This window comes from Hemitrygon akajei, chromosome 24, assembly GCF_048418815.1.
Source record: "Hemitrygon akajei chromosome 24, sHemAka1.3, whole genome shotgun sequence".
In the NCBI taxonomy this organism is placed as follows: Eukaryota; Metazoa; Chordata; class Chondrichthyes; order Myliobatiformes; family Dasyatidae; genus Hemitrygon; species Hemitrygon akajei.
Genome location: NC_133147.1, coordinates 36,567,811 through 36,595,101, shown reverse-complemented (window position 1 = coordinate 36,595,101; position 27,291 = coordinate 36,567,811). Strand labels below are relative to the sequence as shown.

General features: G+C 50.8%; 1 protein-coding gene across 1 annotated transcript in view; it reads left to right on the top strand.

Annotated features, from left to right (window-relative positions):
• LOC140715606 (voltage-dependent calcium channel gamma-6 subunit-like) overlaps nucleotides 1-26,965 on the top strand; it is a 46,533-nt gene extending 19,568 nt beyond the window's left edge. The window contains exons 2-4 of the mRNA XM_073027977.1: nucleotides 23,274-23,348; nucleotides 24,503-24,640; nucleotides 25,190-26,965. Coding sequence (XP_072884078.1) covers nucleotides 23,274-23,348; nucleotides 24,503-24,640; nucleotides 25,190-25,404 — 428 coding nt within the window. The 3' untranslated portion in view covers nucleotides 25,405-26,965. The remainder of the gene's footprint in view (nucleotides 1-23,273; nucleotides 23,349-24,502; nucleotides 24,641-25,189) is intronic.
• The last annotated feature ends 326 nt before the right edge of the window (nucleotides 26,966-27,291 follow it).

Sequence of the window (27,291 nt, the reverse complement as noted above, 5' to 3'; positions counted from 1 at the left end):
AATCGAGGGTACTAGGGAAGAGAATCACTCTGTAACAGGGATAGTGGGTGATATCCCCTCAGTAATGGGAGGCAATAGAGGCTCCCTCTAACAGGAGTGAAGGGGAGAGACCCCCTCTGTAACAGGGGTAATGGGGAGAGAGACCCCCTCTGTAACAGGGATAATGGGAGAGAGACTCCCTCTGTAACAGAGATAATGGGGGAGAGAGACTCCCTCTGTAACAGGGATAATGGGAGAGAGACTCCCTCTGTAACAAAGATAATGGGGGAGAGAGACTCCCTCTGTAACAGGGATAATGGGGAGAGAGACCCTCTGTAGCAGGGATAATGGGGGAGAGAGACTCCCTCTGTAACAGAGATAATGGGGGAGAGAGACTCCCTCTGTAACAGGGGTAATGGGGAGAGAGACTCCCTCTGTAACAGGGATAATGGGGAGAGAGACCCTCTGTAGCAGGGATAATGGGAGAGAGACTCCCTCTGTAACAGGATTAATGGGGAGAGAGACTCCCTCTGTAACAGGGATAATGGGGGGGGGGAGAGACTCTCTGTAACAGGAGAAATGGGGGACACCCACTGTAACATGGGTAATGGGGAGAGACCCCTCCATAACAGGGGTAGATGGAAATATAAACTCAGTAACAGGGATAATGGGAGTGAGATTCCCTCTGTAACAGAGGTAAAGGAGTAGAGATCCCCCTCTGTAATAGTGAAATAGGGTAGAGACTCCACTGAAACAAGGGTAATGGGGTTAGACTCCCTCTGTAACAGGGGTAATGGGGGAGACGCTCCCTCAGTAACAGCAGTAATGGGGAGAGAGTCCCACTGTAACAAGGTAAAGGGTCGGGACCTCCTCTGTAACAGGGGTAATGGGGGAGACGCTCCCTCAGTAACAGCAGTAATGGGGAGAGAGTCCCACTGTAACAAGGTAAAGGGTCAGGACCTCCTCTGTAACAGGGGTGAAGGGAAAGACTCACTCTCTAACATGGGTACTGGGGAGAGTCCCTTTGTAACCGAAAGAAGGCGAGAGACACCCACTGACAGAAGTGAGAGGGAGAGAACCCCTCTGTAACACGGGTAAAGGGAAAGACAAACTCAGTAACAGGAGTAATAGGGTTGATAGAGAGACTCCCTCTGTGATAGGGGTGATGGGGAGAGAAACCCTCTATAACAGATGTAATAGTGTAGAGACACCCTGTGTAACATGGATAATGGAGAAGAAAGATTCCCCTTGTAACAGGAGTAATGGGGGAGAGACTCCCTCTATAACGGGAGTAATGGGAAATATAAACTCAGTAACAGGAAGAATGGGGGTGAGATTCTCTCTGTAACAGGGGTAATGGGAGAGACTGTGATAGGGGTGATGGGGAAAGACTTTCTGAATCAGGGGCAATGGGGTGAGAGACTCCCTCTGTAACAGGGGTAATGGGGGAGAGACTTTCTGTAACATGAGTAATGGGGTAGAGATCCCCACTGTAACGGGGTAATAGGGAGAGAATAAATCTGTATATATCCATGTACACTCTATTTGAGTCTCTCTCTGTCCTGGGATGTCTGATTACAGTCTGTATGCGTCCTTGTGCTCTCCATTCGTGTCTCTCTGTAGCCAGGGGAGTCTGATTACAGTCTGTATATTGTTTTGTGCAATCCATTTGTGTCTGTCTGTGCCTAGCTGTGTCTATTACAGTCTGTAAATGTCCACAGGTATGCCATTCGTGTCTGTCTGTGTCCAGGGGTGTCTCATTACAGTTGGATATGACCACGTCCACGCCATTCGTGTCTGCCCATGCCCAGCGGTGTCTATTACAATCTGTAAATGACCACGGGTATGCCAATCGTGTCTGTCTGTGTCCAGAGTTGACTGATTACAGTCTGTATCTGTCCACGTGCACTCCATTCGTGTGTGTCTATGTCCAGGGTGTCTGATCACCGTCTATTTGTCACGTGCTTTCCATTCCTCTCTGTCTGTCTCCAGGGGTGTCTGATTACTGTCCATATGTGTCCACATGCACTCCATTCCTGTCTCTCTGTGTCCTGGGGTGTCTGATTACTGTCCATATGTGACCACATGCACTCCATTCCTGTCTGGCTGTGTCCTGGGGTGTCTGATTACTGTCCATATGTGTCCACATGCACTCCATTCCTGTCTCACTGTGTCCTGGGGTGTCTGATTACTGTCCATATGTGTACACATGCACTCCATTCCTGTCTCACTGTGTCCTGGGGTGTCTGATTACTGTCCATATGTGTCCACATGCACTCCATTCCTGTCTGGCTGTGTCCTGGGGTGTCTGATTACTGTCCATATGTGTCCACATGCATTCCATTCCTGTCTGGCTGTGTCCTGGGGTGTCTGATTACTGTCCATATGTGTAAACATGCACACCATTCCTGTCTCACTGTGTCCTGGGGTGTCTGATTACTGTCCATATGTGTCCACATGCACTCCATTCCTGTCTCTCTGTGTCCTGGGGTGTCTGAATACTGTCCATATGTGTCCACATGCACTCCATTCCTGTCTGGCTGTGTCCTGGGGTGTCTGATTACTGTCCATATGTGTCCACATACACTCCATTCCTGTCTCGCTGTGTCCTGGGGTGTCTGATTACTGTCCATATGTGTCCACATGCACTCCATTCCTGTCTGGCTGTGTCCTGGGGTGTCTGATTACTGTCCATATGTGTACACATACACTCCATTCCTGTCTCGCTGTGTCCTGGGGTGTCTGATTACTGTCCATATGTGTCCACATGCACTCCATTCCTGTCTCACTGTGTCCTGGGGTGTCTGAATACTGTCCATATGTGTCCACATGCACTCCATTCCTGTCTCTCTGTGTCCTGGGGTGTCTGATTACTGTCCATATGTGTCCACATGCACTCCATTCCAGTCTGGCTGTGTCCTGGGGTGTCTGATTACTGTCCATATGTGTCCACATGCACTCCATTCCTGTCTGGCTGTGTCCTGGGGTGTCTGATAACTGTCCATATGTGTCCACATGCACTCCATTCCTGTCTGGCTGTGTCCTGGGGTGTCTGATTACTGTCCATATGTGTCCACATACACTCCATTCCTGTCTCGCTGTGTCCTGGGGTGTCTGATTACTGTCCATATGTGTCCACATGCACTCCATTCCTGTCTCTCTGTGTCCTGGGGTGTCTGATTACTGTCCATATGTGTCCACATGCACTCCATTCCTGTCTGGCTGTGTCCTGGGGTGTCTGATTACTGTCCATATGTGTCCACATGCACTCCATTCCTGTCTGGCTGTGTCCTGGGGTGTCTGATAACTGCCCATATGTGTCCACATGCACTCCATTCCTGTCTGGCTGTGTCCTGGGGTGTCTGATTACTGTCCATATGTGTCCACATACACTCCATTCCTGTCTCGCTGTGTCCTGGGGTGTCTGATTACTGTCCATATGTGTCCACATGCACTCCATTCCTGTCTCGCTGTGTCCTGGGGTGTCTGATTACTGCCCATATGTGTCCACATGCACTCCATTCCTGTCTGGCTGTGTCCTGGGGTGTCTGATTACTGTCCATATGTGTCCACATACACTCCATTCCTGTCTGGCTGTGTCCTGGGGTGTCTGAATACTGTCCATATGTGTCCACATGCACTCCATTCCTGTCACGCTGTGTCATGGGGAGGCTGATTACTGTCCATATGTGTCCACATGCGCTCCATTCCTGTCTCTCTGTGTCCTGGGGTGTCTGATTACTGTCCATATGTGTCCACATGCACTCCATTCCTGTCTCACTGTGTCCTGGGGTGTCTGATTACTGTCCATATGTGTCCACATGCACGCCATTCCTGTCACGCTGTGTCCTGGGGAGCCTGATTACTGTCCATATGTGTCCACATGCGCTCCATTCCTGTCTCTCTGTGTCCTGGGGTGTCTGATTACTGTCCATATGTGTCCACATGCACTCCATTCCTGTCTGGCTGTGTCCTGGGGTGTCTGATTACTGTCCATATGTGTCCACATACACTCCATTCCTGTCTCGCTGTGTCCTGGGGTGTCTGATTACTGTCCATATGTGTCCACATGCACTCCATTCCTGTCTCACTGTGTCCTGGGGTGTCTGAATACTGTCCATATGTGTCCACATGCACTCCATTCCTGTCACGCTGTGTCATGGGGAGCCTGATTACTGTCCATATGTGTCCACATGCGCTCCATTCCTGTCTCTCTGTGTCCTGGGGTGTCTGATTACTGTCCATATGTGTCCACATGCACTCCATTCCTGTCTCACTGTGTCCTGGGGTGTCTGATTACTGTCCATATGTGTCCACAAGCACTCAATTCCTGTCTCTCTGTGTCCTGGGGTGTCTGATTACTGTCCATATGTGTCCACATGCACTCCATTCCTGTCTCTCTGTGCCCTGGGGTGTCTGATTACTGTCCATATGTGTCCACATGCACTCCATTCCTGTCTGGCTGTGTCCTGGGGTGTCTGATTACTATCCATATGTGTCCACATGCACTCCATTCCTGTCTGGCTGTGTCCTGGGGTGTCTGATTACTGTCCATATGTGTCCACATACACTCCATTCCTGTCTCGCTGTGTCCTGGGGTGTCTGATTACTGTCCATATGTGTCCACATGCACTCCATTCCTGTCTGGCTGTGTCCTGGGGTGTCTGATTACTGTCCATATGTGTCCACATGCACTCCATTCCTGTCTGGCTGTGTCCTGGGGTGTCTGATTACTGTCCATATGTGTCCACATACACTCCATTCCTGTCTCGCTGTGTCCTGGGGTGTCTGATTACTGTCCATATGTGTCCACATGCACTCCATTCCTGTCTCACTGTGTCCTGGGGTGTCTGAATACTGTCCATATGTGTCCACATGCACTCCATTCCTGTCTCACTGTGTCCTGGGGTGTCTTATTACTGTCCATATGTGTCCACATGCACGCCATTCCTGTCACGCTGTGTCCTGGGGAGCCTGATTACTGTCCATATGTGTCCACATGCGCTCCATTCCTGTCTCTCTGTGTCCTGGGGTGTCTGATTACTGTCCATATGTGTCCACATGCACTCCATTCCTGTCTCACTGTGTCCTGGGGTGTCTGGTTACTGTCCATATGTGTCCACATGCACTCCATTCCTGTCTCACTGTGTCCTGGGGTGTCTGATTACTGTCCATATCTGTACACATGCACTCCATTGCTGTCTCGCTGTGTCCTGAGGTGTCTGATTACTGTCCATATGTGTCCACATGCACTCCATTCCTGTCTGGCTGTGTCCTGGGGTGTCTGATTACTGTCCATATGTGTCCACATGCACTCCATTCCTGTCTGGCTGTGTCCTGGGGTGTCTGATTACTGTCCATATGTGTCCACATACACTCCATTCCTGTCTGGCTGTGTCCTGGGGTGTCTGATTACTGTCCATATGTGTCCACATACACTCCATTCCTGTCTCGCTGTGTCCTGGGGTGTCTGATTACTGTCCATATGTGTCCACATGCACTCCATTCCTGTCTCACTGTGTCCTGGGGTGTCTGAATACTGTCCATATGTGTCCACATGCACTCCATTCCTGTCACGCTGTGTCATGGGGAGCCTGATTACTGTCCATATGTGTCCACATGCGCTCCATTCCTGTCTCTCTGTGTCCTGGGGTGTCTGATTACTGTCCATATGTGTCCACATGCACTCCATTCCTGTCTCACTGTGTCCTGGGGTGTCTGATTACTGTCCATATGTGTCCACAAGCACTCAATTCCTGTCTCTCTGTGTCCTGGGGTGTCTGATTACTGTCCATATGTGTCCACATGCACTCCATTCCTGTCACGCTGTGTCCTGGGGAGCCTGATTACTGTCCATATGTGTCCACATGCACTCCATTCCTGTCTCTCTGTGCCCTGGGGTGTCTGATTACTGTCCATATGTGTCCACATGCACTCCATTCCTGTCTCACTGTGTCCTGGGGTGTCTGATTACTGTCCATATGTGTCCACAAGCACTCAATTCCTGTCTCTCTGTGTCCTGGGGTGTCTGATTACTGTCCATATGTGTCCACATGCACTCCATTCCTGTCACGCTGTGTCCTGGGGAGCCTGATTACTGTCCATATGTGTCCACATGCACTCCATTCCTGTCTCTCTGTGTCCTGGGGTGTCTGATTACTGTCCATATGTGTCCACATGCACTCCATTCCTGTCACGCTGTGTCCTGGGGAGCCTGATTACTGTCCATATGTGTCCACATGCACTCCATTCCTGTCTCTCTGTGCCCTGGGGTGTCTGATTACTGTCCATATGTGTCCACATGCACTCCATTCCTGTCTCACTGTGTCCTGGGGTGTCTGATTACTGTCCATATGTGTCCACAAGCACTCAATTCCTGTCTCTCTGTGTCCTGGGGTGTCTGATTACTGTCCATATGTGTCCACATGCACTCCATTCCTGTCACGCTGTGTCCTGGGGAGCCTGATTACTGTCCATATGTGTCCACATGCACTCCATTCCTGTCTCTCTGTGCCCTGGGGAGCCTGATTACTGTCCATATGTGTCCACATACACTCCATTCCTGTCTCTCTGTGCCCTGGGGTGTCTGATTACTGTCCATATGTGTCCACATGCACTCCATTCCTGTCTGGCTGTGTCCTGGGGTGTCTGATTACTGTCCATATGTGTCCACATGCACTCCATTCCTGTCTGGCTGTGTCCTGGGGTGTCTGATTACTGTCCATATGTGTCCACATACACTCCATTCCTGTCTCGCTGTGTCCTGGGGTGTCTGATTACTGTCCATATGTGTCCACATGCACTCCATTCCTGTCTCACTGTGTCCTGGGGTGTCTGAATACTGTCCATATGTGTCCACATGCACTCCATTCCTGTCTCACTGTGTCCTGGGGTGTCTGATTACTGTCCATATGTGTCCACATGCACGCCATTCCTGTCACGCTGTGTCCTGGGGAGCCTGATTACTGTCCATATGTGTCCACATGCGCTCCATTCCTGTCTCTCTGTGTCCTAGGGTGTCTGAGTACTGTCCATATGTGTCCACATGCACTCCATTCCTGTCACGCTGTGTCATGGGGAGCCTGATTACTGTCCATATGTGTCCACATGCGCTCCATTCCTGTCTCTCTGTGTCCTGGGGTGTCTGATTACTGTCCATATGTGTCCACATGCACTCCATTCCTGTCTCACTGTGTCCTGGGGTGTCTGATTACTGTCCATATGTGTCCACAAGCACTCAATTCCTGTCTCTCTGTGTCCTGGGGTGTCTGATTACTGTCCATAAGTGTCCACATGCACTCCATTCCTGTCTCTCTGTGTCCTGGGGTGTCTGATTACTGTCCATATGTGTCCACATGCACTCCATTCCTGTCTGGCTGTGTCCTGCGGTGTCTGATTACTGTCCATATGTGTCCACATGCACTCCATTCCTGTCTGGCTGTGTCCTGGGGTGTCTGATTACTGTCCATATGTGTCCACATGCACTCCATTCCTTTCTCGCTGTGTCCTGGGGTGTCTGATTACTGTCCATATGTGTCCACATGCACTCCATTCCTGTCTCACTGTGTCCTGGGGTGTCTGAATACTGTCCATATGTGTCCACATGCACTCCATTCCTGTCTCACTGTGTCCTGGGGTGTCTTATTACTGTCCATATGTGTCCACATGCACGCCATTCCTGTCACGCTGTGTCCTGGGGAGCCTGATTACTGTCCATATGTGTCCACATGCGCTCCATTCCTGTCTCTCTGTGTCCTGGGGTGTCTGATTACTGTCCATATGTGTCCACATGCACTCCATTCCTGTCTCACTGTGTCCTGGGGTGTCTGGTTACTGTCCATATGTGTCCACATGCACTCCATTCCTGTCTCACTGTGTCCTGGGGTGTCTGATTACTGTCCATATGTGTACACATGCAATCCATTCCTGTCTCGCTCTGTCCTGAGGTGTCTGATTACTGTCCATATGTGTCCACATGCACTCCATTCCTGTCTGGCTGTGTCCTGGGTTGTCTGATTACTGTCCATATGTGTCCACATGCACTCCATTCCTGTCTGGCTGTGTCCTGGGGTGTCTGATTACTGTCCATATGTGTCCACATACACTCCATTCCTGTCTCGCTGTGTCCTGGGGTGTCTGATTACTGTCCATATGTGTCCACATGCACTCCATTCCTGTCTCACTGTGTCCTGGGGTGTCTGATTACTGTCCATATGTGTCCACATGCACTCCATTCCTGTCTCACTGTGTCCTGGGGTGTCTGATTACTGTCCATATGTGGCCACATGCACTCCATTCCTGTCTGGCTGTGTCCTGGGGCGTCTGATTACTGTCCATATGTGTCCACATACACTCAATTCCTGTCTCGCTGTGTCCTGGGGTGTCTGATTACTGTCCATATGTGTCCACATGCACTCCATTCCTGTCTCTCTGTGTCCTGGGGTGTCTGATTACTGTCCATATGTGTCCACATGCACTCCATTCCTGTCTGGCTGTGTCCTGGGGTGTCTGATTACTGTCCATATGTGTCCACATGCACTCCATTCCTGTCTGGCTGTGTCCTGGGGTGTCTGATTACTGTCCATATGTGTGCACATGCACTCCATTCCTGTCTGGCTGTGTCCTGGGGTGTCTGATTACTGTCCATATGTGTCCACATGCACTCCATTCCTGTCTCGCTGTGTCCTGGGGTGTCTGATTACTGTCCATATGTGTCCACATGCACTCCATTCCTGTCTCACTGTGTCCTGGGGTGTCTGATTACTGTCCATATGTGTCCACATGCACTCCATTCCTGTCTCACTGTGTCCTGGGGTGTCTGATTACTGTCCATATGTGGCCACATGCACTCCATTCCTGTCTGGCTGTGTCCTGGGGCGTTTGATTACTGTCCATATGTGTCCACATACACTCCATTCCTGTCTCGCTGTGTCCTGGGGTGTCTGATTACTGTCCATATGTGTCCACATGCACTCCATTCCTGTCTCTCTATGTCCTGGGGTGTCTGATTACTGTCCATATGTGTCCACATGCACTCCATTCCTGTCTGGCTGTGTCCTGGGGTGTCTGATTACTGTCCATATGTGTCCACATGCACTCCATTCCTGTCTGGCTGTGTCCTGGGGTGTCTGATTACTGTCCATATGTGTCCACATGCACTCCATTCCTGTCTCGCTGTGTCCTGGGGTGTCTGATTACTGTCCATATGTGTCCACATGCACTCCATTCCTGTCTCACTGTGTCCTGGGGTGTCTGAATACTGTCCATATGTGTCCACATACACTCCATTCCTGTCACGCTGTGTCCTGGGGTGTCTGATTACTGTCCATATGTGTCCACATGCGCTCCATTCCTGTCACGCTGTGTCCTGGGGTGTCTGATTACTGTCCATATGTGTCCACATGCACTCCATTCCTGTCTCACTGTGTCCTGGGGTGTCTGGTTACTGTCCATATGTGTCCACATGCACTCCATTCCTGTCTCACTGTGTCCTGGGGTGTCTGATTACTGTCCATATGTGTCCACATGCACTCCATTCCTGTCTCGCTGTGTCCTGGGGTGTCTGATTACTGTCCATATGTGTCCACAAGCACTCCATTCCTGTCTCACTGTGTCCTGGGGTGTCTGATTACTGTCCATATGTGTACACATGCACTCCATTCCTGTCTCACTGTGTCCTGGGGTGTCTGATTACTGTCCATATGTGTCCACAAGCACTCAATTCCTGTCTCTCTGTGTCCTGGGGTGTCTGATTACTGTCCATATGTGTCCACATGCACTCCATTCCTGTCTCTCTGTGCCCTGGGGTGTCTGATTACTGTCCATATGTGTCCACATGCACTCCATTCCTGTCTCACTGTGTCCTGGGGTGTCTGATTACTGTCCATATGTGTCCACAAGCACTCAATTCCTGTCTCTCTGTGTCCTGGGGTGTCTGATTACTGTCCATATGTGTCCACATGCACTCCATTCCTGTCACGCTGTGTCCTGGGGAGCCTGATTACTGTCCATATGTGTCCACATGCACTCCATTCCTGTCTCTCTGTGCCCTGGGGAGCCTGATTACTGTCCATATGTGTCCACATACACTCCATTCCTGTCTCTCTGTGCCCTGGGGTGTCTGATTACTGTCCATATGTGTCCACATGCACTCCATTCCTGTCTGGCTGTGTCCTGGGGTGTCTGATTACTGTCCATATGTGTCCACATGCACTCCATTCCTGTCTGGCTGTGTCCTGGGGTGTCTGATTACTGTCCATATGTGTCCACATACACTCCATTCCTGTCTCGCTGTGTCCTGGGGTGTCTGATTACTGTCCATATGTGTCCACATGCACTCCATTCCTGTCTCACTGTGTCCTGGGGTGTCTGAATACTGTCCATATGTGTCCACATGCACTCCATTCCTGTCTCACTGTGTCCTGGGGTGTCTGATTACTGTCCATATGTGTCCACATGCACGCCATTCCTGTCACGCTGTGTCCTGGGGAGCCTGATTACTGTCCATATGTGTCCACATGCGCTCCATTCCTGTCTCTCTGTGTCCTAGGGTGTCTGAGTACTGTCCATATGTGTCCACATGCACTCCATTCCTGTCACGCTGTGTCATGGGGAGCCTGATTACTGTCCATATGTGTCCACATGCGCTCCATTCCTGTCTCTCTGTGTCCTGGGGTGTCTGATTACTGTCCATATGTGTCCACATGCACTCCATTCCTGTCTCACTGTGTCCTGGGGTGTCTGATTACTGTCCATATGTGTCCACAAGCACTCAATTCCTGTCTCTCTGTGTCCTGGGGTGTCTGATTACTGTCCATAAGTGTCCACATGCACTCCATTCCTGTCTCTCTGTGTCCTGGGGTGTCTGATTACTGTCCATATGTGTCCACATGCACTCCATTCCTGTCTGGCTGTGTCCTGCGGTGTCTGATTACTGTCCATATGTGTCCACATGCACTCCATTCCTGTCTGGCTGTGTCCTGGGGTGTCTGATTACTGTCCATATGTGTCCACATGCACTCCATTCCTTTCTCGCTGTGTCCTGGGGTGTCTGATTACTGTCCATATGTGTCCACATGCACTCCATTCCTGTCTCACTGTGTCCTGGGGTGTCTGAATACTGTCCATATGTGTCCACATGCACTCCATTCCTGTCTCACTGTGTCCTGGGGTGTCTTATTACTGTCCATATGTGTCCACATGCACGCCATTCCTGTCACGCTGTGTCCTGGGGAGCCTGATTACTGTCCATATGTGTCCACATGCGCTCCATTCCTGTCTCTCTGTGTCCTGGGGTGTCTGATTACTGTCCATATGTGTCCACATGCACTCCATTCCTGTCTCACTGTGTCCTGGGGTGTCTGGTTACTGTCCATATGTGTCCACATGCACTCCATTCCTGTCTCACTGTGTCCTGGGGTGTCTGATTACTGTCCATATGTGTACACATGCAATCCATTCCTGTCTCGCTGTGTCCTGAGGTGTCTGATTACTGTCCATATGTGTCCACATGCACTCCATTCCTGTCTGGCTGTGTCCTGGGGTGTCTGATTACTGTCCATATGTGTCCACATGCACTCCATTCCTGTCTGGCTGTGTCCTGGGGTGTCTGATTACTGTCCATATGTGTCCACATACACTCCATTCCTGTCTCGCTGTGTCCTGGGGTGTCTGATTACTGTCCATATGTGTCCACATGCACTCCATTCCTGTCTCACTGTGTCCTGGGGTGTCTGATTACTGTCCATATGTGTCCACATGCACTCCATTCCTGTCTCACTGTGTCCTGGGGTGTCTGAATACTGTCCATATGTGTCCACATGCACTCCATTCCTGTCACGCTGTGTCCTGGGGAGCCTGATTACTGTCCATATGTGTCCACATGCGCTCAATTCCTGTCTCTCTGTGTCCTGGGGTGTCTGATTACTGTCCATATGTGTCCACATGCACTCCATTCCTGTCTCACTGTGTCCTGGGGTGTCTGATTACTGTCCATATGTGTCCACATGCACTCCATTCCTGTCTCACTGTGTCCTGGGGTGTCTGATTACTGTCCATATGTGGCCACATGCACTCCATTCCTGTCTGGCTGTGTCCTGGGGCGTCTGATTACTGTCCATATGTGTCCACATACACTCAATTCCTGTCTCGCTGTGTCCTGGGGTGTCTGATTACTGTCCATATGTGTCCACATGCACTCCATTCCTGTCTCTCTGTGTCCTGGGGTGTCTGATTACTGTCCATATGTGTCCACATGCACTCCATTCCTGTCTGGCTGTGTCCTGGGGTGTCTGATTACTGTCCATATGTGTCCACATGCACTCCATTCCTGTCTGGCTGTGTCCTGGGGTGTCTGATTACTGTCCATATGTGTGCACATGCACTCCATTCCTGTCTCGCTGTGTCCTGGGGTGTCTGATTACTGTCCATATGTGTCCACATGCACTCCATTCCTGTCTCGCTGTGTCCTGGGGTGTCTGATTACTGTCCATATGTGTCCACATGCACTCCATTCCTGTCTCACTGTGTCCTGGGGTGTCTGATTACTGTCCATATGTGTCCACATGCACTCCATTCCTGTCTCACTGTGTCCTGGGGTGTCTGATTACTGTCCATATGTGGCCACATGCACTCCATTCCTGTCTGGCTGTGTCCTGGGGTGTTTGATTACTGTCCATATGTGTCCACATACACTCCATTCCTGTCTCGCTGTGTCCTGGGGTGTCTGATTACTGTCCATAAGTGTCCACATGCACTCCATTCCTGTCTCTCTGTGTCCTGGGGTGTCTGATTACTGTCCATATGTGTCCACATGCACTCCATTCCTGTCTGGCTGTGTCCTGCGGTGTCTGATTACTGTCCATATGTGTCCACATGCACTCCATTCCTGTCTGGCTGTGTCCTGGGGTGTCTGATTACTGTCCATATGTGTCCACATGCACTCCATTCCTTTCTCGCTGTGTCCTGGGGTGTCTGATTACTGTCCATATGTGTCCACATGCACTCCATTCCTGTCTCACTGTGTCCTGGGGTGTCTGAATACTGTCCATATGTGTCCACATGCACTCCATTCCTGTCACGCTGTGTCCTGGGGAGCCTGATTACTGTCCATATGTGTCCACATGCACTCCATTCCTGTCTCTCTGTGCCCTGGGGAGCCTGATTACTGTCCATATGTGTCCACATACACTCCATTCCTGTCTCTCTGTGCCCTGGGGTGTCTGATTACTGTCCATATGTGTCCACATGCACTCCATTCCTGTCTGGCTGTGTCCTGGGGTGTCTGATTACTGTCCATATGTGTCCACATGCACTCCATTCCTGTCTGGCTGTGTCCTGGGGTGTCTGATTACTGTCCATATGTGTCCACATACACTCCATTCCTGTCTCGCTGTGTCCTGGGGTGTCTGATTACTGTCCATATGTGTCCACATGCACTCCATTCCTGTCTCACTGTGTCCTGGGGTGTCTGAATACTGTCCATATGTGTCCACATGCACTCCATTCCTGTCTCACTGTGTCCTGGGGTGTCTGATTACTGTCCATATGTGTCCACATGCACGCCATTCCTGTCACGCTGTGTCCTGGGGAGCCTGATTACTGTCCATATGTGTCCACATGCGCTCCATTCCTGTCTCTCTGTGTCCTAGGGTGTCTGAGTACTGTCCATATGTGTCCACATGCACTCCATTCCTGTCACGCTGTGTCATGGGGAGCCTGATTACTGTCCATATGTGTCCACATGCGCTCCATTCCTGTCTCTCTGTGTCCTGGGGTGTCTGATTACTGTCCATATGTGTCCACATGCACTCCATTCCTGTCTCACTGTGTCCTGGGGTGTCTGATTACTGTCCATATGTGTCCACAAGCACTCAATTCCTGTCTCTCTGTGTCCTGGGGTGTCTGATTACTGTCCATAAGTGTCCACATGCACTCCATTCCTGTCTCTCTGTGTCCTGGGGTGTCTGATTACTGTCCATATGTGTCCACATGCACTCCATTCCTGTCTGGCTGTGTCCTGCGGTGTCTGATTACTGTCCATATGTGTCCACATGCACTCCATTCCTGTCTGGCTGTGTCCTGGGGTGTCTGATTACTGTCCATATGTGTCCACATGCACTCCATTCCTTTCTCGCTGTGTCCTGGGGTGTCTGATTACTGTCCATATGTGTCCACATGCACTCCATTCCTGTCTCACTGTGTCCTGGGGTGTCTGAATACTGTCCATATGTGTCCACATGCACTCCATTCCTGTCTCACTGTGTCCTGGGGTGTCTTATTACTGTCCATATGTGTCCACATGCACGCCATTCCTGTCACGCTGTGTCCTGGGGAGCCTGATTACTGTCCATATGTGTCCACATGCGCTCCATTCCTGTCTCTCTGTGTCCTGGGGTGTCTGATTACTGTCCATATGTGTCCACATGCACTCCATTCCTGTCTCACTGTGTCCTGGGGTGTCTGGTTACTGTCCATATGTGTCCACATGCACTCCATTCCTGTCTCACTGTGTCCTGGGGTGTCTGATTACTGTCCATATGTGTACACATGCAATCCATTCCTGTCTCGCTGTGTCCTGAGGTGTCTGATTACTGTCCATATGTGTCCACATGCACTCCATTTCTGTCTGGCTGTGTCCTGGGGTGTCTGATTACTGTCCATATGTGTCCACATGCACTCCATTCCTGTCTGGCTGTGTCCTGGGGTGTCTGATTACTGTCCATATGTGTCCACATACACTCCATTCCTGTCTCGCTGTGTCCTGGGGTGTCTGATTACTGTCCATATGTGTCCACATGCACTCCATTCCTGTCTCACTGTGTCCTGGGGTGTCTGATTACTGTCCATATGTGTCCACATGCACTCCATTCCTGTCTCACTGTGTCCTGGGGTGTCTGAATACTGTCCATATGTGTCCACATGCACTCCATTCCTGTCACGCTGTGTCCTGGGGAGCCTGATTACTGTCCATATGTGTCCACATGCGCTCAATTCCTGTCTCTCTGTGTCCTGGGGTGTCTGATTACTGTCCATATGTGTCCACATGCACTCCATTCCTGTCTCACTGTGTCCTGGGGTGTCTGATTACTGTCCATATGTGTCCACATGCACTCCATTCCTGTCTCACTGTGTCCTGGGGTGTCTGATTACTGTCCATATGTGGCCACATGCACTCCATTCCTGTCTGGCTGTGTCCTGGGGCGTCTGATTACTGTCCATATGTGTCCACATACACTCAATTCCTGTCTCGCTGTGTCCTGGGGTGTCTGATTACTGTCCATATGTGTCCACATGCACTCCATTCCTGTCTGGCTGTGTCCTGGGGTGTCTGATTACTGTCCATATGTGTCCACATGCACTCCATTCCTGTCTGGCTGTGTCCTGGGGTGTCTGATTACTGTCCATATGTGTGCACATGCACTCCATTCCTGTCTCGCTGTGTCCTGGGGTGTCTGATTACTGTCCATATGTGTCCACATGCACTCCATTCCTGTCTCGCTGTGTCCTGGGGTGTCTGATTACTGTCCATATGTGTCCACATGCACTCCATTCCTGTCTCACTGTGTCCTGGGGTGTCTGATTACTGTCCATATGTGTCCACATGCACTCCATTCCTGTCTCACTGTGTCCTGGGGTGTCTGATTACTGTCCATATGTGGCCACATGCACTCCATTCCTGTCTGGCTGTGTCCTGGGGTGTTTGATTACTGTCCATATGTGTCCACATACACTCCATTCCTGTCTCGCTGTGTCCTGGGGTGTCTGATTACTGTCCATAAGTGTCCACATGCACTCCATTCCTGTCTCTCTGTGTCCTGGGGTGTCTGATTACTGTCCATATGTGTCCACATGCACTCCATTCCTGTCTGGCTGTGTCCTGCGGTGTCTGATTACTGTCCATATGTGTCCACATGCACTCCATTCCTGTCTGGCTGTGTCCTGGGGTGTCTGATTACTGTCCATATGTGTCCACATGCACTCCATTCCTTTCTCGCTGTGTCCTGGGGTGTCTGATTACTGTCCATATGTGTCCACATGCACTCCATTCCTGTCTCACTGTGTCCTGGGGTGTCTGAATACTGTCCATATGTGTCCACATGCACTCCATTCCTGTCTCACTGTGTCCTGGGGTGTCTTATTACTGTCCATATGTGTCCACATGCACGCCATTCCTGTCACGCTGTGTCCTGGGGAGCCTGATTACTGTCCATATGTGTCCACATGCGCTCCATTCCTGTCTCTCTGTGTCCTGGGGTGTCTGATTACTGTCCATATGTGTCCACATGCACTCCATTCCTGTCTCACTGTGTCCTGGGGTGTCTGGTTACTGTCCATATGTGTCCACATGCACTCCATTCCTGTCTCACTGTGTCCTGGGGTGTCTGATTACTGTCCATATGTGTACACATGCAATCCATTCCTGTCTCGCTCTGTCCTGAGGTGTCTGATTACTGTCCATATGTGTCCACATGCACTCCATTCCTGTCTGGCTGTGTCCTGGGGTGTCTGATTACTGTCCATATGTGTCCACATGCACTCCATTCCTGTCTGGCTGTGTCCTGGGGTGTCTGATTACTGTCCATATGTGTCCACATACACTCCATTCCTGTCTCGCTGTGTCCTGGGGTGTCTGATTACTGTCCATATGTGTCCACATGCACTCCATTCCTGTCTCACTGTGTCCTGGGGTGTCTGATTACTGTCCATATGTGTCCACATGCACTCCATTCCTGTCTCACTGTGTCCTGGGGTGTCTGATTACTGTCCATATGTGGCCACATGCACTCCATTCCTGTCTGGCTGTGTCCTGGGGCGTCTGATTACTGTCCATATGTGTCCACATACACTCAATTCCTGTCTCGCTGTGTCCTGGGGTGTCTGATTACTGTCCATATGTGTCCACATGCACTCCATTCCTGTCTCTCTGTGTCCTGGGGTGTCTGATTACTGTCCATATGTGTCCACATGCACTCCATTCCTGTCTGGCTGTGTCCTGGGGTGTCTGATTACTGTCCATATGTGTCCACATGCACTCCATTCCTGTCTGGCTGTGTCCTGGGGTGTCTGATTACTGTCCATATGTGTGCACATGCACTCCATTCCTGTCTGGCTGTGTCCTGGGGTGTCTGATTACTGTCCATATGTGTCCACATGCACTCCATTCCTGTCTCGCTGTGTCCTGGGGTGTCTGATTACTGTCCATATGTGTCCACATGCACTCCATTCCTGTCTCACTGTGTCCTGGGGTGTCTGATTACTGTCCATATGTGTCCACATGCACTCCATTCCTGTCTCACTGTGTCCTGGGGTGTCTGATTACTGTCCATATGTGGCCACATGCACTCCATTCCTGTCTGGCTGTGTCCTGGGGCGTTTGATTACTGTCCATATGTGTCCACATACACTCCATTCCTGTCTCGCTGTGTCCTGGGGTGTCTGATTACTGTCCATATGTGTCCACATGCACTCCATTCCTGTCTCTCTATGTCCTGGGGTGTCTGATTACTGTCCATATGTGTCCACATGCACTCCATTCCTGTCTGGCTGTGTCCTGGGGTGTCTGATTACTGTCCATATGTGTCCACATGCACTCCATTCCTGTCTGGCTGTGTCCTGGGGTGTCTGATTACTGTCCATATGTGTCCACATGCACTCCATTCCTGTCTCGCTGTGTCCTGGGGTGTCTGATTACTGTCCATATGTGTCCACATGCACTCCATTCCTGTCTCACTGTGTCCTGGGGTGTCTGAATACTGTCCATATGTGTCCACATACACTCCATTCCTGTCACGCTGTGTCCTGGGGTGTCTGATTACTGTCCATATGTGTCCACATGCGCTCCATTCCTGTCACGCTGTGTCCTGGGGTGTCTGATTACTGTCCATATGTGTCCACATGCACTCCATTCCTGTCTCACTGTGTCCTGGGGTGTCTGGTTACTGTCCATATGTGTCCACATGCACTCCATTCCTGTCTCACTGTGTCCTGGGGTGTCTGATTACTGTCCATATGTGTCCACATGCACTCCATTCCTGTCTCGCTGTGTCCTGGGGTGTCTGATTACTGTCCATATGTGTCCACAAGCACTCCATTCCTGTCTCACTGTGTCCTGGGGTGTCTGATTACTGTCCATATGTGTACACATGCACTCCATTCCTGTCTCACTGTGTCCTGGGGTGTCTGATTACTGTCCATATGTGTCCACAAGCACTCAATTCCTGTCTCTCTGTGTCCTGGGGTGTCTGATTACTGTCCATATGTGTCCACATGCACTCCATTCCTGTCTCTCTGTGCCCTGGGGTGTCTGATTACTGTCCATATGTGTCCACATGCACTCCATTCCTGTCTCACTGTGTCCTGGGGTGTCTGATTACTGTCCATATGTGTCCACAAGCACTCAATTCCTGTCTCTCTGTGTCCTGGGGTGTCTGATTACTGTCCATATGTGTCCACATGCACTCCATTCCTGTCACGCTGTGTCCTGGGGAGCCTGATTACTGTCCATATGTGTCCACATGCACTCCATTCCTGTCTCTCTGTGCCCTGGGGAGCCTGATTACTGTCCATATGTGTCCACATACACTCCATTCCTGTCTCTCTGTGCCCTGGGGTGTCTGATTACTGTCCATATGTGTCCACATGCACTCCATTCCTGTCTGGCTGTGTCCTGGGGTGTCTGATTACTGTCCATATGTGTCCACATGCACTCCATTCCTGTCTGGCTGTGTCCTGGGGTGTCTGATTACTGTCCATATGTGTCCACATACACTCCATTCCTGTCTCGCTGTGTCCTGGGGTGTCTGATTACTGTCCATATGTGTCCACATGCACTCCATTCCTGTCTCACTGTGTCCTGGGGTGTCTGAATACTGTCCATATGTGTCCACATGCACTCCATTCCTGTCTCACTGTGTCCTGGGGTGTCTGATTACTGTCCATATGTGTCCACATGCACGCCATTCCTGTCACGCTGTGTCCTGGGGAGCCTGATTACTGTCCATATGTGTCCACATGCGCTCCATTCCTGTCTCTCTGTGTCCTAGGGTGTCTGAGTACTGTCCATATGTGTCCACATGGACTCCATTCCTGTCACGCTGTGTCATGGGGAGCCTGATTACTGTCCATATGTGTCCACATGCGCTCCATTCCTGTCTCTCTGTGTCCTGGGGTGTCTGATTACTGTCCATATGTGTCCACATGCACTCCATTCCTGTCTCACTGTGTCCTGGGGTGTCTGATTACTGTCCATATGTGTCCACAAGCACTCAATTCCTGTCTCTCTGTGTCCTGGGGTGTCTGATTACTGTCCATAAGTGTCCACATGCACTCCATTCCTGTCTCTCTGTGTCCTGGGGTGTCTGATTACTGTCCATATGTGTCCACATGCACTCCATTCCTGTCTGGCTGTGTCCTGCGGTGTCTGATTACTGTCCATATGTGTCCACATGCACTCCATTCCTGTCTGGCTGTGTCCTGGGGTGTCTGATTACTGTCCATATGTGTCCACATGCACTCCATTCCTTTCTCGCTGTGTCCTGGGGTGTCTGATTACTGTCCATATGTGTCCACATGCACTCCATTCCTGTCTCACTGTGTCCTGGGGTGTCTGAATACTGTCCATATGTGTCCACATGCACTCCATTCCTGTCTCACTGTGTCCTGGGGTGTCTTATTACTGTCCATATGTGTCCACATGCACGCCATTCCTGTCACGCTGTGTCCTGGGGAGCCTGATTACTGTCCATATGTGTCCACATGCGCTCCATTCCTGTCTCTCTGTGTCCTGGGGTGTCTGATTACTGTCCATATGTGTCCACATGCACTCCATTCCTGTCTCACTGTGTCCTGGGGTGTCTGGTTACTGTCCATATGTGTCCACATGCACTCCATTCCTGTCTCACTGTGTCCTGGGGTGTCTGATTACTGTCCATATGTGTACACATGCAATCCATTCCTGTCTCGCTGTGTCCTGAGGTGTCTGATTACTGTCCATATGTGTCCACATGCACTCCATTCCTGTCTGGCTGTGTCCTGGGGTGTCTGATTACTGTCCATATGTGTCCACATGCACTCCATTCCTGTCTGGCTGTGTCCTGGGGTGTCTGATTACTGTCCATATGTGTCCACATACACTCCATTCCTGTCTCGCTGTGTCCTGGGGTGTCTGATTACTGTCCATATGTGTCCACATGCACTCCATTCCTGTCTCACTGTGTCCTGGGGTGTCTGATTACTGTCCATATGTGTCCACATGCACTCCATTCCTGTCTCACTGTGTCCTGGGGTGTCTGAATACTGTCCATATGTGTCCACATGCACTCCATTCCTGTCACGCTGTGTCCTGGGGAGCCTGATTACTGTCCATATGTGTCCACATGCGCTCAATTCCTGTCTCTCTGTGTCCTGGGGTGTCTGATTACTGTCCATATGTGTCCACATGCACTCCATTCCTGTCTCACTGTGTCCTGGGGTGTCTGATTACTGTCCATATGTGTCCACATGCACTCCATTCCTGTCTCACTGTGTCCTGGGGTGTCTGATTACTGTCCATATGTGGCCACATGCACTCCATTCCTGTCTGGCTGTGTCCTGGGGCGTCTGATTACTGTCCATATGTGTCCACATACACTCAATTCCTGTCTCGCTGTGTCCTGGGGTGTCTGATTACTGTCCATATGTGTCCACATGCACTCCATTCCTGTCTCTCTGTGTCCTGGGGTGTCTGATTACTGTCCATATGTGTCCACATGCACTCCATTCCTGTCTGGCTGTGTCCTGGGGTGTCTGATTACTGTCCATATGTGTCCACATGCACTCCATTCCTGTCTGGCTGTGTCCTGGGGTGTCTGATTACTGTCCATATGTGTGCACATGCACTCCATTCCTGTCTCGCTGTGTCCTGGGGTGTCTGATTACTGTCCATATGTGTCCACATGCACTCCATTCCTGTCTCGCTGTGTCCTGGGGTGTCTGATTACTGTCCATATGTGTCCACATGCACTCCATTCCTGTCTCACTGTGTCCTGGGGTGTCTGATTACTGTCCATATGTGTCCACATGCACTCCATTCCTGTCTCACTGTGTCCTGGGGTGTCTGATTACTGTCCATATGTGGCCACATGCACTCCATTCCTGTCTGGCTGTGTCCTGGGGCGTTTGATTACTGTCCATATGTGTCCACATACACTCCATTCCTGTCTCGCTGTGTCCTGGGGTGTCTGATTACTGTCCATATGTGTCCACATGCACTCCATTCCTGTCTCTCTATGTCCTGGGGTGTCTGATTACTGTCCATATGTGTCCACATGCACTCCATTCCTGTCTGGCTGTGTCCTGGGGTGTCTGATTACTGTCCATATGTGTCCACATGCACTCCATTCCTGTCTGGCTGTGTCCTGGGGTGTCTGATTACTGTCCATATGTGTCCACATGCACTCCATTCCTGTCTCGCTGTGTCCTGGGGTGTCTGATTACTGTCCATATGTGTCCACATGCACTCCATTCCTGTCTCACTGTGTCCTGGGGTGTCTGAATACTGTCCATATGTGTCCACATACACTCCATTCCTGTCACGCTGTGTCCTGGGGTGTCTGATTACTGTCCATATGTGTCCACATGCGCTCCATTCCTGTCACGCTGTGTCCTGGGGTGTCTGATTACTGTCCATATGTGTCCACATGCACTCCATTCCTGTCTCACTGTGTCCTGGGGTGTCTGGTTACTGTCCATATGTGTCCACATGCACTCCATTCCTGTCTCACTGTGTCCTGGGGTGTCTGATTACTGTCCATATGTGTCCACATGCACTCCATTCCTGTCTCGCTGTGTCCTGGGGTGTCTGATTACTGTCCATATGTGTCCACAAGCACTCCATTCCTGTCTCACTGTGTCCTGGGGTGTCTGATTACTGTCCATATGTGTACACATGCACTCCATTCCTGTCTCACTGTGTCCTGAGGTGTCTGATTACTGTCCATATGTGTCCACATGCACTCCATTCCTGTCTCACTGTGTCCTGGGGTGTCTGAATACTGTCCATATGTGTCCACATGCACTCCATTCCTGTCACGCTGTGTCCTGGGGAGCCTGATTACTGTCCATATGTGTCCACATGCACTCCATTCCTGTCTCTCTGTGTCCTGGGGTGTCTGATTACTGTCCATATGTGACCACATGCACTCCATTCCTGTCTGGCTGTGTCCTGGGGTGTCTGATTACTGTCCATATGTGTCCACATGCACTCCATTCCTGTCTGGCTGTGTCCTGGGGTGTCTGATTACTGTCCATATGTGTCCACATACACTCCATTCCTGTCTCGCTGTGTCCTGGGGTGTCTGATTACTGTCCATATGTGTCCACATGCACTCCATTCCTGTCTGGCTGTGTCCTGGGGTGTCTGAATACTGTCCATATGTGTCCACATGCACTCCATTCCTGTCTCACTGTGTCCTGGGGTGTCTGATTACTGTCCATATGTGTCCACATGCACTCCATTCCTGTCTCACTGTGTCCTGGGGTGTCTGATTACTGTCCATATGTGTCCACATGCGCTCCATTCCTGTCTCTCTGTGTCCTGGGGTGTCTGATTACTGTGATTATGTGTCCACATGCACTTCATTCCTGTCTGGCTGTGTCCTGGCGTGTCTGATTACTGTCCATATGTGACCACATGCACTCAATTGATGTCTCGCTGTGTCCTGGGGTGTCTGATTACTGTCCATATGTGACCACATGCACTCAATTCGTGTCTCGCTGTGTCTAGAGTTGTCTGATTACAGTCTGTATCTATCCACGTGCGTTCCAATCGTGTCTCTCTGTGTCTAGAGTTGCCTGATTACAGTCTGTATCTGTCCACGTGCACTCCAATCGTGTCTCTCTGTTTCTAGAGTTGTCTGATTACAGTCTGTATCTGTCCACGTGCACTCCAATCGTGTCTCTGTGCTCCATTCTGCTCCATCTTTAATTTGGCATCTTGCTGGGTCTCTGGCAGCATGTGGGTGAATGGCAACGCCAGTGTGGGTAGCCACCAGGTTGTCCGTTCTCAACATTTCCTGCCTGTGTCATTCGGTGGCTGTGCAGATCCGTTTGTAGGATGTTTCAGAGCAGTTGAACGTGTGCCCTGTCTGCAGACAGGTACCAGAACGTGGAGGTTGGAGCAGTCAGGTGTGAGACTTCGGGTTTTGTGCTGATTCTGGGCGTATCCTGGGTCTGGCTGAGGGGAGCGGGGGTTGGGTGTGATTTGCACAGGAGAATGGTGCCTCTGTTGTAACTTCACTGTCTCATTACCCTTTTAGGCTCCAACTGCAGTTATTTTCGATTTTTTACCACTGGAGAAAATACAAAAATAATGGGTCGAGAAGCAAATAAAGGTGAGGACATCATTGTTTGATTGTGGAGGCACTCATAAAGATCTTTCAAAAATCGCTCGATTCTGGAATGGCTCCAGAGGACTGAACAATTGCAGATGTCACTCCAAGCTTGAAAAGAGGGAGGCAAAAGACAGGAAATTATAGGCCAGCTGGCCTGACTTTGTTTGTCGGGAAGATGTTGGAATCTATTATTAAAGATGAGATTTCAGGATACCTGGAACGACATGATAAAATTGGTCAAAGTCAGCACGGTATCCTCAAGGGGAAACCTGTCTGACAAACCCAGTGGAATTCTTTGAGGAAATAACAGGCAGGAGAGACAAAGGAGAATCAGTGGCTTGGATTTTCAGAAGGCCTTTGACAAGGTGCTGCACATGAGGCTGCTTAACAAAATGAGAGCCCATGGTTTTACAGGAAAGATACTAGCAAGGATAGAGCATTGGCGGGAGGCAAAGTGGGAATAAAGGGGAATACTGTAAAATAGACAATGTGCTGGAGGAATTTAGCTGGTCAGGCAGCATCAGTGGGCAGGAACAAACAGTCGACGCTTCCGGCCGAAACCCTTCATCATGTCATGTTTTCTATGGTGGGAGAGTCAAGGACCGTAGAACCGTGCACCGTAGAACAGAGGGCCATTCTTTTAGAACGGAGATGAGGAGGAATTTATTTAGCCAGAGTGGTGAATCTGTGGAATTTGTTGCCACAGGCGACTGTAGAGACCAAGTCATTGAGTGTATTTATAAAACATAGAAACACAGAAAACCTACAGCACAATACAGGCCCTTCGGCCCACAAAGCTGTGCCGAACATGTCCTTACCTTAGAAATTACCTAGGGTTACCCATAGCCCTCTATTTTTCTGAGCTCCATGTACACCATATTTAAGACAGAGGTTCTTGGTTAGTCAGGGTGTCAAAGGTTACTGGGAGAAGAAAGGACAGTGGGGTTGAGAGGGATAGTAAATCAGCCATGATGGAAGGATAGAATTGACTTGATGGGTTGAATGGCCTAACTCTGCTCTTATATCATAGTCTACAATTGACTATCCCTTTCTAATGGAAAGATCTCCCATCTCTCTCTTCCCCCTCTCCATTTCTCTCTCTCTGTCTCTCTCTCCCCCCCCCCCCCCCTTCCCCGGTGTTATTTTGTCCTCAGCTCTGTTTATTGTGGTGGCGGTGCTGGCCGTCCTGTGCCTCTGCCTCATGGTACTCGGCTCCCTCTCCATCAGTATGTCATTGAGGCACAACCCGGACTTCCTCATCAAACTCTCTGCTTCCTTCTTCATCTCCGCTGGTGAGTGGCAGAATTCCCTCTGACCCTCCATCCCTCCGTTGACCCTCCCTATCTCTGTAACTCTGACACTCCCCGTCCTTCTGTTCAAACCCCTCCCTATCTCTGTAACCCCCACTCCCCGTCCTCCTGTTCAAACCCCTCCCTATCTCTGTAACCCCTACACTCCCTGTCCTCCTGGTCAAACCCCTCCCTATCTCTGTAACCCCTACACTCTCCATCCTCCTGTTCAAACCCCTCCCTATCTCCATAACCTCTACACTCCCCGTCCTCCTGTTCAAACCCCTCCCTATCTCTGTAACCCCTACACTCCCCGTCCTCCTGTTCAAACCCCTCCCTATCTCTGTAACCCCTGCACTCCCTGTCCTCCTGGTCAAACCCCTCCCTCAACCCCTCCATTTCCCCTCTCCCCCTCCTTGTGAGGTAGCAATTGGTTGGCTATCTAGGGAGGGGTCCTTGGAGGGTTTCCCTCCCCACGTCATTTTCGAAGAGCTGGACCTCTCCCTCCATCATCGCCCATTTACTCATCTTCCTCTCACCCTCTTCTTGCAGGTCTGGCTGCTGTGGCAACGCTGCTGGCCTTTGACCAGGCTGTGCTTGGTCTTCAGCGGACCGGCCTCGAGCTGAGCTACCTCTGGTCTTTTGGCTGTACCCTCGCTGCCTCCATCCTGTCCTCACTGGCTGGCACCTCGTTCCTCATCATTGCCCTTCCGGGGCCTGCCCTCGGCCTCTGCAACAGGGGCAAGGCCTCCAAGCCAGAGGCCTAGTTGTTGGAGGGAGGGGGAAAGAAAAGAGGGAGGGAGGAGAGTTAGAGAGTGGAGAAAGTGGGGAGGAGGGAGAGAACAGGATTTATCAAATACACTGCCAGCACTTGGGGCCTAGTTTCAGGTGTGGCACCAGGGAGTATGGGAGGGAGGGAGGTAGGAGAGAGAGGGACTGTCTAGGACATGACAGCCTGAGGCCTAGTGGCGGTGGGGCCGCTATGGAGGGAGGGTTTGGTGAAGGAGAGAAAGAGAGTTGTTCTGAGCCCATCCCCTCCATGTACCCATCCAAGTACCAAACTGCCTCAACCATTTCCTCTGGCAGCTTGTAAGCACCAACTCTGGTTGAAAAAGCTGCGCCTCATGTCACTTTTACACTGACCCTCTCCCTCAGGCGGAGATCTGTACACCGAATGGAGTCTTTCTGACCCTCTCCCTCAGGGGCAGGTCCGTACACTGACCGCTGTCTCTCAGTCCCTCTCTCTCGGGGAGATCTGTACACTGACCGCTGTCTCTCAGTCCCTCTCTCTCGGGGAGATCTGTACACTGACCGCTGTCTCTCAGTCCCTCTCTCTCAGGGGGAGATCTGTACACTGACCGCTGTCTCTCAGTCCCTCTCTCTCAGGGGGAGATCTGTACACTGACCGGTGTCTCTCTGTCCCTCTCTCTCAAGGGGAGATCTGTACACTGACCGGTGTCTCTCAGTCCCTCTCTCTCGGGGAGATCTGTACACTGATCGGTGTCTCTCAGTCCCTCTCTCTCAGGCGGAGATCTGTACACTGACTGGTGTCTCTCAGTCCCCCTCTCTGAGGGAGATCTGTACACTGACCGGTGTCTCCCAGTCCCTCTCTCTCAGGCGGAGATCTGTACACCGAATGGAGTCTTTCTGACCCTCTCCCTCAGGGGCAGGTCCGTACACTGACCGCTGTCTCTCAGTCCCTCTCTCTCGGGGAGAGCTGTACACTGACCGCTGTCTCTCAGTCCCTCTCTCTCGGGGAGATCTGTACACTGACCGATGTCCCTCAGTCCCTCTCTCTCGGGGAGATCTGTACACTGACCAGTGTCTCCCAGTCCCTCTCTCTCAGGAGGAGATCTGTACACTGACCAGTGTCTATCTGTCCCTCTCTCTCAGGGGGAGATCTGTACACTGATCAGTGTCTCTCAGTCCCTCTCTCTCGGGGAGATCTGTACACTGACCGATGTCCCTCAGTCCCTCTCTCTCAGGTGGAGATCTGTACACTGACTGATGTCCGTCAGTCCCTCTCTCTCAGGAGGAGATCTGTACACTGACTGATATCCCTCAGTCCCTCTCTCTCAGGAGGAGATCTGTACACTGACCGATGTCCCTCAGTCCCTCTCTCTCAGGAGGAGATCTGTACACTGACCGATGTCCCTCAGCCCCTCTCTCTCAGGGTAAAAGCTAAATTTAATTTTATTGCAAAAGTCTTTCAATATTTTTACTGGAAGTCTTATCTTGTGTTCTGTTGTGTAAACCATATGTTCATTATTTAATTTACAAAATCTCTTTTCTTGGGATGAACTTCAGTAAATAATCGAACAATTGGAACTGTTTGGAGGTGTTTTTTGTGTATTTTAACCAGGTCAAGAAACCTGTCACCCCATTAACTGGTGACACAGAGGGTACCTCTTGACAAGATTCTCCTTTCACTTTCCTATTCTCAGTACCTTTCACAGCCTGCATCTAACTCCCCCTCCCCCTCTCCCCTTCTTCCCCTTTCCCCTCTCTCTCCTACTCTCTCCCCTTCTCCCTCCTCTCTCTCCCTGCTCTCTCCATTCCCTCTCCCCTCTCCCCCTCTCCATTCCCCCTTCCTCCTCCTCTCTCCACCAGCCTCCACCCATCTCACTGCACCTCTCCCTCTCTCTCCCCCTTCT